The following is a 17,382-nucleotide window of genomic DNA, read 5'->3' on the forward strand; positions in this document are numbered from 1 at the left end:
TATTGATATTTTTACATTTATGTGAATATTGATAATCTGTATATTAACAGAAGGGCAAAAGCCATATGAGGGGTCAGTCTTGACCCTTTTGAAGAGCCCTCTGGTGCTGGTAACCCTGTTGGTCATTCTGGCTAGTTCCTCTGCTCTGGGGTACCTGGATCCGACATTAGCAGACCATCTTGCACAGGTATATTTATTTTCCTTGCCTGTGAATCAGAGGAAAAAATGGATGGTTATTATTGTTGTCATTGTTTGCATAAGTGTTGACTTTATGTTTTTACATCAAGCATGATTTCTGTTAAGTTTCTGCATTGAACTTAATGGATGTATTGATCAATAGGAGTACATATTATGAGTAAAAGTAGGTCACGGTCACCTATTTTTTGCCAGATTTCAAAACAAATCTAGTTAATGAACTGATAATGTATGTTCATCTGTCCACCATTTGGCACTGACTTTTATGTTATAACTGCTTTTGCTTTTTTCATTGACAGTTGACTGCAAGGTCATGTAGCTTTGTATATGAATGCATCATGGGAGTACTATGTCATGTAGCCAAAACTAGGTCAGTGTATATGAATGCATCATGGGAGTACTATGTCATGTAGCCAAAACTAGGTCAGTGTATATGAATGCATCATGGGAGTACTATGTCATGTAGCCAAAACTAGGTCAGTGTATATGAATGCATCATGGGAGTACTATGTCATGTAACCAAAACTAGGTCAGTGTATATGAATGCATCATGGGAGTACTATGTCATGTAGCCAAAACTAGGTCAGTGTATATGAATGCATCATGGGAGTACTATGCCATGTAACCAAAACTAGGTCAGTGTATATGAATGCATCATGGGAGTACTATGTCATGTAACCAAAACTAGGTCAGTGTATATGAATGCATCATGGGAGTACTATGCCATGTAACCAAAACTAGGTCAGTGTATATGAATGCATCATGGGAGTACTATGCCATGTAACCAAAACTAGGTCAGTGTATATGAATGCATCATGGGAGTACTATGCCATGTAACCAAAACTAGGTCAGTGTATATGAATGCATCATGGGAGTACTATGTCATGTAACCAAAACTAGGTCAGTGTATATGAATGCATCATGGGAGTACTATGTCATGTAGCCAAAACTAGGTCAGTGTATATGAATGCATCATGGGAGTACTATGCCATGTAACCAAAACTAGGTCAGTGTATATGAATGCATCATGGGAGTACTATGCCATGTAGTGAAAACTAGGTCATTGAATTCAAATATAATGATGATATTCATGTATATTAGTAACTAACCTTGCATTTGATGGCTGTGCCTCTCAACACTCTTGCAGCTATATATCTAATCAGATTTTGTAAGAGTAAAGTGGTTTCATCACACATTTAAGTAGTTCTCTTTCATTTCTTTTGTATCATCCACTACAAAACACCACACTACAGCAATATATGAGCCATCAAGAATGCATACAATGTGTGATTTTATTGCACAATCTACATAAAATAAAGTTCACAATTATATACTCCTATTTAGATCATCATTTATACAGTCAAAATCTGTCTGAGTGTGGATAACTGACATTTGATTATATTTTAAAGTGGTTCCAATAAATTTAGCACAACAGTATAGTTAACTAGTTTTTATGTAAATATGTTACACAAAGCTGCAAAGAGTCTCAAATTTCTTATTCCGATACAGTGATTTATCATAATACAAAAGGATTATGACCAATACTGTCCACGTCCATTTCTTCCAAGCTTGTTTTTAGAAACCAAGTGCTAATTTTTGTTTTTGAGACCTCGCCTAAGCGTTTTCAGCATGTGACTTTTCAAGTTTGGAGCAATTATAAGGAGTTTTCTCACACAAATAAGAATGCTCCAGTTTTAGTTCTGTCTTTTTTCACTCATTTCTATTAGAGATAAATTATTTACACTTTTTTGGTGTAACTTCATCTTATGATATATATTGGTACCATTTTAATTATACCATTATATGTCTTAGTATGTGAATAGTTGTCCAGTATTACATGTCATGATGTAATTAGTTTGTAGACTCTTAGGTTTGCCTTTAGGATATTCTTCACAGTAAGGTCACATGACTTGATTCCTCCTGTATATATTATTGTGTACATGTGTCAATACAATGGTGTATGGGATGCAAATGTTTTAAGCATGTGAAAGATAGCCATGCTACCTGTCTGAATTGTATAGGGTGCTATTTAGGTCATAAATGCAGCTTGTGATTACAGTGGATTTAAAATGTATGGGTGACCATCTTTAGGCTAGTACCATCTCCGTCACAGCCACAACTACCTGAAGGGATTGGGTATGGTGAACAAATATCATCTCTTACCCCACCCTGGCATAATAATGAAACCAACTTAAATTGGCATAGATGAGTGAATACCCGCTATCAATCAGGACTGTACATAGTCATCAAAGGTGGATCAACTATGGTCAGTACCATGGCCTCAACTGATGCCCAGATGGACTGCGTATCATGAAGAGCAAATAGCCTCTTTCTAGTACCAATTTACTTTCACATTTATGTACCCACACCAGAGAGCCCCATCACAAACTGTCATGCTTTAGATATCTGACACATTTCTCTGTCCATCAGTGATTCACAAAGGGTAACCAAACAGACATGGTACCCTTTCTACATCATTATTTAACAAAGTAAAATCAATAATCCAGTCCTATATGCCTGGTACAGTTTTTAGACCATCAAAATTTCATGTAAGGAACATGAGAGCTCTGTCATTTGCTACATCATGACTTGGTACTGGCTATGGTGACGATACCATTGCTGAACAATAAACAATTTGCTCAGTGATCATCTGGAGATTACACTATCCCAGTATGGCTGGACCCCCACTCAAATTCACCATCCTTCTTGGCCAGCATCCATGCAAGACCCTTCTATGCATTGATAAAAAAAATGTGTCTTGGCTTCAGCAGCTTGAGTTTTGCTTTCCTTCTCCCATGCTGTCGTTGGCATGTTACAGAGTTACTGCATCCCTTGACTGACTGGCCAAGAACAACTGGCCAGTATTCAAACAGCTACCACAGACATGTCAAGATGCCATTTTATTACATTATTTAGAGAGGCTGCATCAGGACCCAGGTGTCTGCATACCTTTCTTTTTACAGTAATGAATCCATTTTTTAATTTTAACTAAGATTTCTATACACACGTGTATTTTAAAGGAATTGTTGTTGCAGTTGTATCCATATCAGTCTAAATCACTCTACTCTCACCTGTTGGTAACTCCAAACGTTTCTTAAGGTTACAGCAACTATCATCCATCTCGCTCTTCCATGGTCCTGTTGAGGAAGTTCGGAAGCAGGTTGTGTGAAATTGAAAACCTTGCCTGGCTTAATGTGCTTGAGCATAGGAAGGGCTCCCTCTTGATATGTGAAATGATGAGACAGTTTTACAAGAATACAGCTTGACTGATGACAAATGGCAGGAAGATATAGATTTCTTGTGTACCAGTTTCTCCTATCATCAGCCTTCACTCTGTAAAAATTACACCATGCTTACACTGCTCTTTTACACATCCTATTTGGAGGAAGACTCAAACACTTCATCATGGAATGGGAAGGACTTTTCCCTGATGGTCCATGGGTCTTTCAAATCATTATGGCGGACTGCCAGATCATGTTCAGAGCCCCACAGTGATTGTCAATGGCAGCTCTTCCTCAGATGTCCCAAGAGACCCATTCAGAGCCCCTCAGTGATTGTCAATGGCAGCTCTTCCTTCAGATGTCCCAAGAGACCCATTCAGAGCCCCTCGGTGATTGTCAATGGCAGCTCTTCCTTCAGATGTCCCAAGAGACCCATTCAGAGCCCCTCAGTGATTGTCAATGGCAGCTCTTCCTTCAGATGTCCCAAGAGACCCATTCAGAGCCCCTCAGTGATTGTCAATGGCAGCTCTTCCTTCAGATGTCCCAAGAGACCTATTCAAAGCCCCTCAGTGATTGTCAGTGGCAGCTCTTCCTTCAGATGTCCCAAGAGACCTATTCAAAGCCCCTCAGTGATTGTCAATGGCAGCTCTTCCTTCAGATGTCCCAAGAGACCCATTCAGAGCCCCTCAGTGATTGTCAGTGGCAGCTCTTCCTTCAGATGTCCCAAGAGACCCATTCAGAGCCCCTCAGTGATTGTCAGTAGCAGCTCTTCCTTCAGATGTCCCAAGAGACCCATTCAGAGCCCCTCAGTGATTGTCAATGGCAGCTCTTCCTTCAGATGTCCCAAGAGACCTATTCAGAGCCCCTCAGTGATCGTCAATGGCAGCTCTTCCTTCAGATGTCTCAAGAGACCCATTCAGAGCCCTTCAATGATTGTCAATTGCAGCTCTTCCTTCCAATATCCCAAGAGACCCATTCAGAGCTAGTGTTCTGCAGCAAGAAATAGACATTTTCCTAACAGAAGGGGATTAGAGATTGTTGTAAAAATAAACTCACTTTCTCCATTGACAAAGACCATTGCCACACTTTGGCTGGTCATAGGTTGAAACTCTCCTTAATTTTTGAATATGGGCACCATGGTTCAGAATGGACACATTATGATGGATTTGCAGTGACATTAAAGCAGAGAGATTTAACATTCAGGGACATGGTGTACAATTCAGGGCAATCCCTTTTGGTTTGAACATTAGTTCTAGGGGCTTCACACTTATCACTTATCGATCCACCTCATCCACAGCATCCTTCTACTTGAACAACATTTCAACAAATCCAACTGGTGAATTATAATCTAGACCAAAACATGAAATAACTTGTTTCATTTCTGTATTGTCTTGGATTCCTTGTAAGCATTGGCAAAACTGATATCATCCCATTCCAACATTTTATTCACTTGGGTATGGAGTTAAGAACATATGCAGATAAGATGTCTCCATCAAGTACTATCTATGATAATCATTTAGATAGTGTCTACTATTCTCTTAAGAATTGCCTCTCAGCCCAGAATTTCAACATCTGTCAGGTCACATTGTTGCAGCAGATCTCATCTTGGGCCATCAGTTTATGAGACCACTGCAGATGAATCTTTTATTTTAGTGGCCACCAAAGCTTGTCCTACTGGTTGAAGCTGATATCTGGGATACTTGAAGTTCCATTTCGCCAGATGGGAGAACCTCACCTGCTTTATGGCAGGTATTTTCTTTGCAGATTCAGCATTTTGGAAATTACAATCTGTAAGGATGCTCACATGCATTCTGGGGTGCTCACTTGCCCTCAATTTATTAGAGTGTACAAGAGACCGCCTTGTCTGTGTCATTTAGTAGCTTCACAATGATGCAGGCACTTGACTTCTGCAGGATTGTGGGCAGGGAGATATTTTCCCCTAAAATCATTATCCAAGCATATTCAGATGCTATCTCAAGCTTGTATCTCCAACAAGATTTGAATTTGTTCATTTACATTAGGGTATCAGAGATTGGTCCTTCTCATGGTTAAGGGGATGTAACTCTCTCCACCTCTTACAAGTTCTCCTGATGTATTATGATTGGGTTATATATTTGATGAAGAAATCAATGTTTGAAGTAAAGTAAGTTTTTGATAATACTTACCTAATAATATGGGAACACCCTCCCAGTCTCCTTGCAATCACTATAAACTGACACAGCATGTGTAGCTCCAGTAGTAATATGTACAGATAGGATTTATCTCCAATCTCTCTATCCAAGAGAAGATTACATTTGTTCGACTTCCATTTAGGTAGGCAGATGACCTGTAGCACTTTTTTGCTAAAAACAAGTTTGGTAGAGCTGGATTTGCAAGGCTGTGGTCATATTCCTAATATATTATGATCAGTAAGTATCATTGAAGCAAAATATTTTACATCAGAATTGGTTTCTAGAACAAGTTATGTATGCATTTTGTTTGTATGATCCAGACCACTGAATGATGAATAAGAAATCAAATTATTCAACACTTATTTTACTTTTCAGTTTAAACTCAAAACATGGGTGGTTGGTTTTATATTTCTGATTGCTCCAGCAGTGTATGCGATGACTGCCCCTGTCTGGGGATGGCTGGGAGACACAAAGGTGAGTACTGTTTGTAATCATTGTGTATAGTTTGGGGATGGCTGGGAGACACAAAGGTGAGTACTGTTTGTACTTACATAACTTTTTTATATAATTGATTTTAAGCACAGTGAAGTAAAAAGGTGAGTGCTATTTGAACTCAATTATGGAATTGATTTAGGTGCATTGAATCACATTTTGTTACATTAATTTAATTCTAACTGCATTAACAATTTTCAGAATCATGTGCAATTATCATGACTTATAGTATCAATATTTGAAATGTGTAATTATCATGACTTATAGTATCAATATTTGAAATGTGTAATTATCATGACTTGTATCAATATTTGAAATGTGTAATTATCATGACTTGTAGTATCAATATTTGAAATGTGTAATTACCATGACATGTAGTATCAATATTTGACATGTGTAATTATTATGACATGTAGTATCACTATTTGAAATGTGTAATTACCATGACATGTAGTATCAATATTTGAAATGTGTAATTATTATGACATGTGGTATCAATATTTGAAGTGTGTAATTATCATGACATGTAGTATCACTATTTGAAATCTGTAATTATCATGACTTATAGTATCACTATTTGAAATGTGTAATTATCTTGACTTGTAGTATCACTATTTTAAATGTGCAATTATCATGATTTGTAGTATCAATATTTGAAATGTGTAATTATCATGATTTGTAGTATCAATATTTGAAATGTGTAATTATCATGACATGTAGTATCAATATTTGAAATGTGTAATTATCATGACTTGTATCAATATTTGAAATGTGTAATTATCATGACATGTAGTATCAGTATTTTAAATGTGTAATTATCATGATTTGTAGTATCAATATTTGAAATGTTTAATTATCATGACATGTAGTATCAATATTTGAAATGTGTAATTACCATGACATGTAGTATCAATATTTGAAATGTGTAATTATTATGACATGTAGTATCACTATTTGAAATGTGTAATTACCATGACATGTAGTATCAATATTTGAAATGTGTAATTATTATGACGTGTAGTACCAATATTTGAGATGTGTAATTATCATGACATGTAATATCAATATTTGAAATGTGTAATTATCATGACTTGTATCAATATTTGAAATGTGTAATTATCATGACTTGTATCAATATTTGAAATGTGTAATTATCATGACTTGTAGTATCAATATTTGAAATGTGTAATTACCATGACATGTAGTATCAATATTTGACATGTGTAATTATTATGACATGTAGTATCACTATTTGAAATGTGTGATTACCATGACATGTAGTATCAGTATTTGAAATGTGTAATTATCATGACATGTATCAATATTTGAAATGTGTAATTATCATGACATGTAGTATCAGTATTTGAAATGTGTAATTATCATGACTTGTAGTATCAATATTTGAAATGTGTAATCATCATGACATGTATCAATATTTGAAATGTGTAATTATCATGACATGTATCAATATTTGAAATGTGTAATTATCATGACATGTAGTATCAATATTTGAAATGTGTAATTATTATGATTTGTAGTATCAGTATTTGAAATGTGTAATTATCATGACTTGTAGTATCAATATTTGAAATGTGTAATTATCATGACATGTAGTATCAATATTTGAAATGTGTAATTATCATGACATGTAGTATCAATATTTGAAATGTGTAATTATCATGATTTGTAGTATCAATATTTGAAATGTGTAGTTACCATGACATGTAGTATCAATATTTGAAATGTGTAATTATTATGACATGTAGTATCACTATTTGAAATGTGTAATTATCATGACTTGTATCAATATTTGAAATGTGTAATTGTCATGACTTGTAGTATCAATATATTTCACATAGTGTAACTTTTACATGAAAAGGTTGATATAACAAAAATAAAGTAATAAATATAAAAAAGTCTAGTAGGTGTAATAAAAAATACACTCTAAAATATGTTTTGACTAACCTTTTGTACTTATTTTCAAGTTTATATTGACATTAGTGAGGAACCTTTTGTACTTATTTTCAAGTTTATATTGACATTAGTGAGGAACCTTTTGTACTTATTTTCAAGTTTATATTGACATTAGTGTTACACATGTATCAATAGGTCATTAGTTGAATTGTTAATTAAATAATTTTGTTTGTTTATTTGCAGGGATTGACGTTCTGGATGATTGGCATTGGAACTTTCTTCTCAGCATTTGCCATTCTTCTTCTTGGACCAGCGCCATTCCTTCCATTTATACCTGAGTAAGCATTTCACAAAAACTTAAAGCTCAACATTTAAACTTGGATGTAAAACCAAAGTCATGCAACCTTGGACTTGGGGGTGAACATGGCTAAATAGCTGAAATTTCAAACAGATAAATTGGATTTTTAGCTCTACTGGTCTTAAAATATTCAGCAGTGGCCAGGGATTAGTTGAAACATTTTATTGTCACAAGGTGTTACAGTGGGACTGGGCACAAATTCTAAGAACTTAATTAGCCCTTTCCCTTCATTATGCAAATATTTCAACATATATGAACAGACAGCAGCATTGTGTTATGACTCAATGGTCATAAACTAAGTAACAGAAAGAAGCAAAACCAATAAGTTTTGTAAAATTTATCAAACAATTTAATTATCAATGTTATCAAATACAATGTTCGTAGTAACTTAACAGTATTATGAACTGAGTCCAAAATAATCCTGCAAAAGTTCTATTAAAGTCCAGAAGAATGAAATGTTCCATATAAATTTGAGATCCAAGAATATACTGTTCCACAAGAACTACTCTTCATGTTAGTTTCCAAATTATACTGTTGTCCAATGAGCACTTTTTTTTTCCACTGAATAATCCAAACAGATGTTTTTCCCCTCAAATAATATCTGAATACAATATAAAATAAATCTGCAGACTTGATGTTACAACAAGAACACAGGAAAAAAAAAGAAAACTGCCAGTCCAAGATACTTATTTACAAGGAAAAAGTTTAAATATAAAGCTTATTATCATGCTAGTACTTGACAAATCACAGATGTTCAACATCATAAAAAAACTCATATGATTTAACCATTCCAATGGTAAATAAATTAATTCTTCTAAGATACCGCCTGACCAACCTGCCCAAAAGCCTAAAATTTGTAAACATTCTTACTAATTTTTTATTAGTAACTGTCAACATGTTTGTATGCATCTGTTTATAGATCCCATGCAGTTATACATTGTTTAATATCATAAAATAGAACCAATACATGACAAAATTATAAATATACATAACAGTAGGAAAAACTAATATTGAGAGAGAACAAATATGATTTGTTTAATGAATCATTTCCTTATTTGCATAAATGTAAAATTCTGTATTTTTCATTTGCATTACTTTTTCTCCAAAAGCAATAAATATTATCAAACAGTCGGTTATGGCAGTATTTTGCTCATCAGTTGATTGCTGACTGGGACAAAACATGGAGAAGTGTTGGGTGATTTCTGTGCTATTGTAGAGGGGTGTCAACAAGCTGAACACTATAATATAAACAATTAATGTGCTTAATATGCCATTGTTTGTGTTCCAGTCTGGTAGGAATAATATCTAAGACTTGATGGCTAACCAAGGCATTTGACTCTATTCAATGTTTAGACATGAACACTTTCTGAAAGCACCATAATAACTTTTGTTACATTGTATTCTGTTCAGTATTGCTGCATGGGGCACCATAACTCCTGTTGTGTATACTGTTAAGTATTGCTGCATAGGGCACCAGAACTCATGATAGGGCACTTTAACTCATGTTACGTTGTGTATTCTGTTTGATATTGCTGCATGGGACACCGTAATGCAGGTTACATTGTGTATTCTGTTCAATATTGCTGCATAGGGCACTTTAACTCATGTTACATTGTGTATTCTGTTCAATATTGCTGCATGGGGCACCATAACTCAGGTTACATTGTGTATTCTGTTCAATATTGCTACATGGGGCACCATGACTCAGGATAGGGCACCATAACTCATGTTACATTGTGTATTCTATTTGATATTTCTGCATAGGGGACCATAACTCATGTTACATTTTGTATTTTGTTCAATATTGCTGCATAAGGCACCATAACTCATGATAGGGCACTATAATTCATGTTACATTGTGTATTCTGTTCAGTATTGCTGCATGGGGCACCATAACTCAGGTTACATTGTGTATTCTGTTCAGTATTACTGCATAGGGTGCAATAAGTCATGTTATGTTGTGTATTCTGTTTGATATTGCTGCATAGGGCACAATAAGTCATGTTGTGTATTCTGTTCAGTATTGCTGCATAGGGCACAATAAGTCATGTTACATTGTGTATTCTGTTTGATATTACTGCATAGGGCACAGTAAGTCATGTTACATTGTGTATTTTGTTCAGTATTGCTGCATAGGGCACAATAAGTCATGTTGTGTATTCTGTTTGATATTGCTGCATAGGGCACAATAAGTCATGTTACATTGTGTATTTTGTTCAGTATTGCTGCATAGGGCACAATAAGTCATGTTACATTGTGTATTTTGTTCAGTATTGTTGCATAGGGTGCAAAAAGTCATGTTGTGTATTCTGTTTGATATTGCTACATAGGGCCACTGTTAAGAGCATAAACTATGATTTAGTAGAGTTTAGCCTGAAATTGTAAATGACTGTATTACTGGAATGACAAAGGATATAATTTGTTTGGGCATGTGGTGGGAGGGGGGTATTCATTAGCATAATGTCCAGAATTGACCTAATTTTAATTTTGCAGTGTTAACTATGTTTGCTTCTTTTGTCAAGATTGCAGACATTTCCACCCAGTTTAAAAAATAAAGAAATTGTCTGCTTGTGTATTTTAAAAGTATGTTTACTTATTCAGACCACTTCTAATGGTATCTTTTCATTTTTTTTTTCTGAATCAAGAAGTGAACATCCATTTCAGACAAACATGCCTATTCCATAATGGATAGAAATTGTATCAAGTTGAATAAAAATTTACCTGCTAAGTTTATGATTAAAATACAGTAGTAAAATCTTGAAATTCCTTCAATGAATATTTCATTATCTAAGAGGAAATTTTAAGGATTTTCTGTTTTAAAAAAAAATCCTTTTCATTATTTCTACACGAAACAAAAATACAGATATTTTCTGAAGTATCGTATGGTATCTTAATCTGAGGAGATGAAATGAGAATTTCGGTGACCTGATTTCAATTATCCATTCTACAGTTGGGGTGTTTTACATCATATTTGTCATTTATTTTGCATTCAGTGATGCCCTACTTCACATAAAACTTAATACCTACCTGATTTCCTTTAATTTTAGGCTGAAGATGCCATGTTTCTGCAGTATTTGTTTTTTATAGGCATCCATTTTGATTTGTAGCGATAGCATAAATCTACTACATATGTCCTCTCAACAAACAAAATTAGCAGAGAGTGAAGTTATTTCCTTTTAAGAATGCTAGTTTTGGAAGGCTGGAAATGCCATTTAGAGACCTCTTCAAAAATTGATAAGAGAGGTTTATAATTGAATTGAAGAGGTCTCTGATTCAATTAAAGACATCTACAATTCATTTTTGTATTTGTTGAATAATGGTAATTAGAAAGCTGTCTTATTGCTTTGTAGAGGTTTCCAGTTGAATTAGACAATTCAAATAAAGATGTCAATAATTAATAATGTATATCTCTAATTGAATTAGAGAATTTATACTTGATATACAGAGCTCTGTAATTAAATTGTAGACTGAGGTATCTAATTCAGTTAAAGAATTCTAGAGGTCTGTATTGAATGTAAAAATGGTCACCCATAATCCTTTCCATGAAAAGCATAGGGCATGGAATTTGCATTTTGATCCACCTATCCATATGTCCATCAGTCTGTTGTATCATTTTTCCATCCCACTGTCACATTTGTGTTTCTGGTTTATAATTTGAATATGTTTGAGGTATTAAAGTGCCTATGTGTCAGAAATATCACAGTCAGACAAATCAGTCAGACAGATTAGAGTTTTATATAGGGCTTATCATGTCACAACTGGAAGATGTAGTACAAAATCACAGATGGGATTCTGTCTACAAGGTCACAGTCACAGATCAAAATTTAATATATTTATTTCAGCTGCATAACTTAAAAAGCTATTTAGTTTTATTGTTGAGCTGCCCTTGGTGGGAAGAAAAACAAAGTATTTACATTTCCACCATTATCATCTGTATCTTCATCATCAGTAGTTACCTTTTTCATTAATGTTTCTGGCAATGCTTTGATTATGGGCATAACATGCAGGCCCCAGCCTTCAAACTTACTTGTTTTCATTTTCATGAATGAAATTCATTTATCTAAAGATATATATGGAAGAAAATTTTAATTTATATTCTGAACAAAGTTGACTTTTCCCAAGATTTGGCTTGACCAGTTAAGACATCAGTTGAGAAACTATCACACATAGAAATTCAAAAGAACAACTGACAGTGGAAATCATTTTTTATTTTATTTTTGCAATAATATCTTGCCCCACCTATATAAATAATTCATGTCATTTCTTTTATCCAATCTAAGTTGGAGATTGCCATTTTGGCTATGAATTTTAATTTGTTGTTGTTGTTGGGTTTAATGCCATTTTCCAGCACATGATAGGCTATTATATAGTGGCCAGTATTAATGCTGGAGGAAGAACCCTGGAAAAGCCCGGAAAGAACCACTGACCCACAAGAAGCTAATGGCAAGCTTTCTCATATACCCACATTAGACGAATCTGAGACTCGAACCCAATTTATTGTTGTCAGGGACTGTGTAATATCTTCAATGTTAAAAAATACTGATGCAAAAATGGGAAAATGTTCTAATATAACAATGTTTTTGAAGGTCAGAAAGGAAAAGAAATGGGTAAATAGACACAAAATCGAAGGCAAAAGTTAATTAGTTGCAGCATTATTTGCTTTGTAATACAGCAGCTGACAGTTTATACCACTATCAATGTAGAAAAAGTAACATAAACATTTTGGTCAAGTATTATTATAAAATAAGGACAATTTATTCTTGCTCATTGTTCAAGCCAACTGCAAACATAGACCCTGATCTGCCATTGCATAATGTACAAGCAGATCAGAGTCTGTGTTAAAATTGTTCAACTGATTACTCCTAAAAATCTGCATAGACATAATTTACTGACACTTTATCTGATGGCAAATCTGGGTGTATGCAGTTTGCAGTTGGAACAGAATTATGAGCAAGCATATTTGGTACAAAATTTTTTTTATTACTGACTCATTTTAAAAAAATGTGATAATTGTAAAGTTGTCAGTCATATTAAAAGGCTAGTTCTATGCTGTCAGTTATTCAGTCACCAGCACTGGGCTGTCAGTCATATTAAAAGGCTAGTTCTATTCTGTCAGTTATTCAGTCACCAGCACTGGGTTGTCAGTCATATTAAAAACTGGGTACTGTATTTAAAATGACCAGGTACATTCTCTTTTAATTTTGACATTGTTTTCCTTTTCAGTACATTGTACATAAACATCATATCACTTATACTACTGGGGCTTCTAGTTGGTTGTGCCCTTATTCCAACATTCAAGGCGCTAATTCTAGGTGCCAAGTAAGTATTATCTTTGATTTTTCTTGTACTTTAATGTAATTAGGGGATAAAAATCATGTATTTTAGGATGTTAGTAATGATTTTATTATGGCAGATTCAGTTTCACTGTTGAAACATTAGTGTGAATAGAGACAGAGAGAGAATAACAGTGTTAATTCTGTGTGGCACACAATGTCACAGATAGTCAAGCGCAACATTAATTCTCAGTTGTACAGTGCCATAGAGAAACACAATTTCATAGAGGAAGAGGCACGAAATTAATTCACTGTACCACCATATCATAAAGAGGCATGACATTAATTCACTGTACCACAATCTCATTGCCAGAGAGAGTGACAGGCATGACATTAAGTCACTGTACCACAAACTCATTGTGAGAGAGAGATGCATGGTGTTAATTCACTGTACCACAATGTCATTGTGAGAGAGAGATGCATGGTGTTAATTCACTGTACCACAATCTCATTGTGAGAGAGAGATGCACAACATTAATTCACCGTACCACCATCTCATTGCCAGAGAGAGAGTGAGAGGTATGACATTAATTCACTGTACCACCATCTCACAGAGAAAGAGGCGTGACATTAATTCACTGTACCACCATCTCATAGAGAAAGAGGCGTGACATTAATTCACTGTACCACCATCTCATAGAGAAAGAGGCATGACATTAATTCACTGTACCACCATCTCATTGACAGAAAAATGACATTAAAGAGAGAGATGGCATTAATTCTCTATAGCACAATGTCACAGAGAGAGAGAGAGAGATGACATTAACTCCCTGTAGCATAATGTTAGAGAAAGAGATGACAATAACTCCATAGCATAATGTCAGAGAGAGAGAGGGATGACATTATTTCTCTGTAGCACAATGTCATCTCTCTTTATCTATGTCCTAGTAATGTGGACTTGTTTGTTTATCCACATCATAGTAATGTGGACTTGTTTGTATATCCACATCATAGTAATGTGGACTTGTTTGTATATCCACATCATAGTAATGTGGACTTGTTTGTATATCCACATCATAGTAATGTGGACTTGTTTGTATATCCACATCATAGTAATGTGGACTTGTTTGTATATCAGTCTCATAGTGATATGAATTTGTATATGAATGTTATCTTAATGTGGACTTGTTTGTATATCAGTGTTATAGTAATGTGGACTTATTTGTATATCAGTATCATCATAATATGGACTTGTTTGTATATGAATGTTCAAGTAATGTGGACAATACTTTTTTTTACCAGAAAACCTTAGCTTTGTCTTATACTCCAAATTTACTTATATATGGATTATGTCATCCGAATAGTTCTATCTTATGGTTTTTTTGTATGGAAAAAGATTATCCAATAAGCATGAAAAAAAATTATGTGTAAAACAATATTTCATTTTGGGGAAGAGATTGTAGATGAAAAAATATTGGATCCCACATTAAGAAGGATTTTAAAGAATTACATGATCATCAGTATTTAAAATTATTGTATATCAGTTGTATCTGCGCTAAAGTAGCATGCACTAGTAATATCTAAAATTGATATATGTGCATTAGGATTGACAAGTTAGAAGATGAATAACCATGACAAAGACATATTCCATCACAATTTTCTTCTTGCACCTCATGATCAAATAAAAATTATTCCCCATTATGAGAGAGATAGAGAGAGAAAAGAGAGAGGGAAATGTCTCGATGATTGTATGGTTCACTTACCTGATGACTGATCTTACTCATGTACAAGTGCAGTACTATATTCCATTATCAGTTAATAATGCTGGGTAAGCAGTTCCTTTTAGTTATCGTTTCAGTTGTCTAAGAACGACATGGCTTTGTAGTGGTATTTACATTCTAATTAAATAAGTACAGCTTTAGTCAGGTTTTCCAAGCTAACACCTGTTTGAGGTCAAGATTCAGCTGACCAGATCAGATTAGTGAGGCTACCAATGGGGAAATAAGGCTACCCATAGGGTATTATGAATATTCTACCATATGATGAAAAGAGATGCTGGTTAATCATGTAAATTTCTCAACCAGTGACATCTTTTGAACTTACTGATAGAACTATTAGCAATTTAAAGTATGAGCAAAGATCAAAAACAGTTGCCGCCTAAGTACAGGAAGAGTACATGCACTTTAAAAAATAATCTTATTCATTGGGAATGGAGAGGTTATTGTACTTGCAAAGAAAATTAGACAGCATGTGAAATGGTCATTCTTTGGATTTAACCTAAACGGAGTCTACAAGGATATAAATATTAATGAATATTTCAATTCTGAAGGAGTATGATACGTATTTTCATAGTTTACATTTACTAGATTATTTATTAACATCTCTTTGACAAAAGCTTCAGCTAAACAGGGGCAGTAAGGGACATAAAAGAACTATGAAGAGCTGAAATCTCTCCCTCTCCCTCTCATATTGGGCAATGATATTTTATTTCCAAACAAAATGTGGATAAAGCATTGTAGCATTAATGATTCAATTTCCCTAGTGGATGTAATCTGAAATATCCTACAGTGAGACCTTTAATATTTATGAAACAAGAGGTTTATATAGCTTAATTCCACACAACATTCAATTTGCAAATTGTATACTATCTGTAACTCAATAAAGTTTTCATATATAGCTAAAAGTACATAATAAATCAGATACATTGTGTGAAACAAATTAGGTACTTTTAGTTACATTTACTGATTCTGACCTCTAAGGTTACTGAGTTGCATATGGGACAAAATTCATGATGCTGCTTGGAATGAAGTGAAAAAGAATCAGCCAAGACATTGATCTGGCCTTGTCTTATACTCAGCATTGACTTGTATATGGATAAAGGATGAAAAATTTGCCAAATTCGCTCTTTTGACTTATACTCTGCATCGACTTATAGGCTGGCAAACATGGTATAACCATGCCATAGCAATGTGAAATTGTTTGTATATCCATGTCATAGCAGTGTGAAATTGTTTGTATATCCATGTCATAGCAATGTGAAATTGTTTGTATATCCATGTCATAGCAATGTGAAATTGTTTGTATATCCATGTCATAGCAATGTGAAATTGTTTGCTTAACCATGCCATAGCAATGTGAAATTGTTTGCTTAACCATGCCATAGCAATGTGAAATTGTTTGCTTAACCATGTCATAGTAATGTGGATTTGTTTGTATATCAGTGTTATAGTAATGTGAACTTGTTTGTATATCCATGTCATAGTAATGTGGACTTGTTTGTATATCCATGTCATTGTAATGTGGACTTGTTTGTATATCCATGTCATAGTAATGTGAACTTGTTTGTATATCCATGTCATAGTAACATGGACTTGTTTGTATATCCATGTCATAGTAATGTGGACTTGTTTGTATATCCATGTCATAGTAATGTGGACTTGTCTGTATATCCATGTCATAGTAATGTTGACTTGTTTGTATATCCATGTCATTGTAATGTGGACTTGTTAGTATATCCATGTCATAGTAATGTGGACTTGTTTGTATTCCATGTGATAGTAATGTGAACTTGTTTGTCTATCCATGTCATAGTAATGTGGACTTGTTTGTATATCCATGTCATAGTAATGTGAACTTGTTTGTATATTCATGTCATATTAATATGAAGTTTTTTATATATATCCATGTCATAGTGGACTTGTTTGTATATCCATGTCATAGTAATGTGGACTTGTCTGTATATCCATGTCATAGTAATG

At 34.3% G+C, this 17,382-nt stretch overlaps 1 protein-coding gene across 1 annotated transcript in view; it reads left to right on the forward strand.

Annotated features, from left to right (window-relative positions):
* Positions 1-17,382, forward strand: part of LOC149784454 (MFS-type transporter SLC18B1-like) — a 145,349-nt gene that overhangs the window by 100,935 nt on the left and 27,032 nt on the right. Inside the window, exons 8-11 of the mRNA XM_089932529.1 lie at positions 51-187; positions 5,963-6,061; positions 8,237-8,331; positions 13,575-13,670. Coding sequence (XP_089788655.1) covers positions 51-187; positions 5,963-6,061; positions 8,237-8,331; positions 13,575-13,670 — 427 coding nt within the window. The remainder of the gene's footprint in view (positions 1-50; positions 188-5,962; positions 6,062-8,236; positions 8,332-13,574; positions 13,671-17,382) is intronic.

This window comes from Sinohyriopsis cumingii, chromosome 14, assembly GCF_028554795.1.
Source record: "Sinohyriopsis cumingii isolate HCF-2022 chromosome 14, ASM2855479v2, whole genome shotgun sequence".
Lineage (NCBI taxonomy): Eukaryota > Metazoa > Mollusca > Bivalvia > Unionida > Unionidae > Sinohyriopsis > Sinohyriopsis cumingii.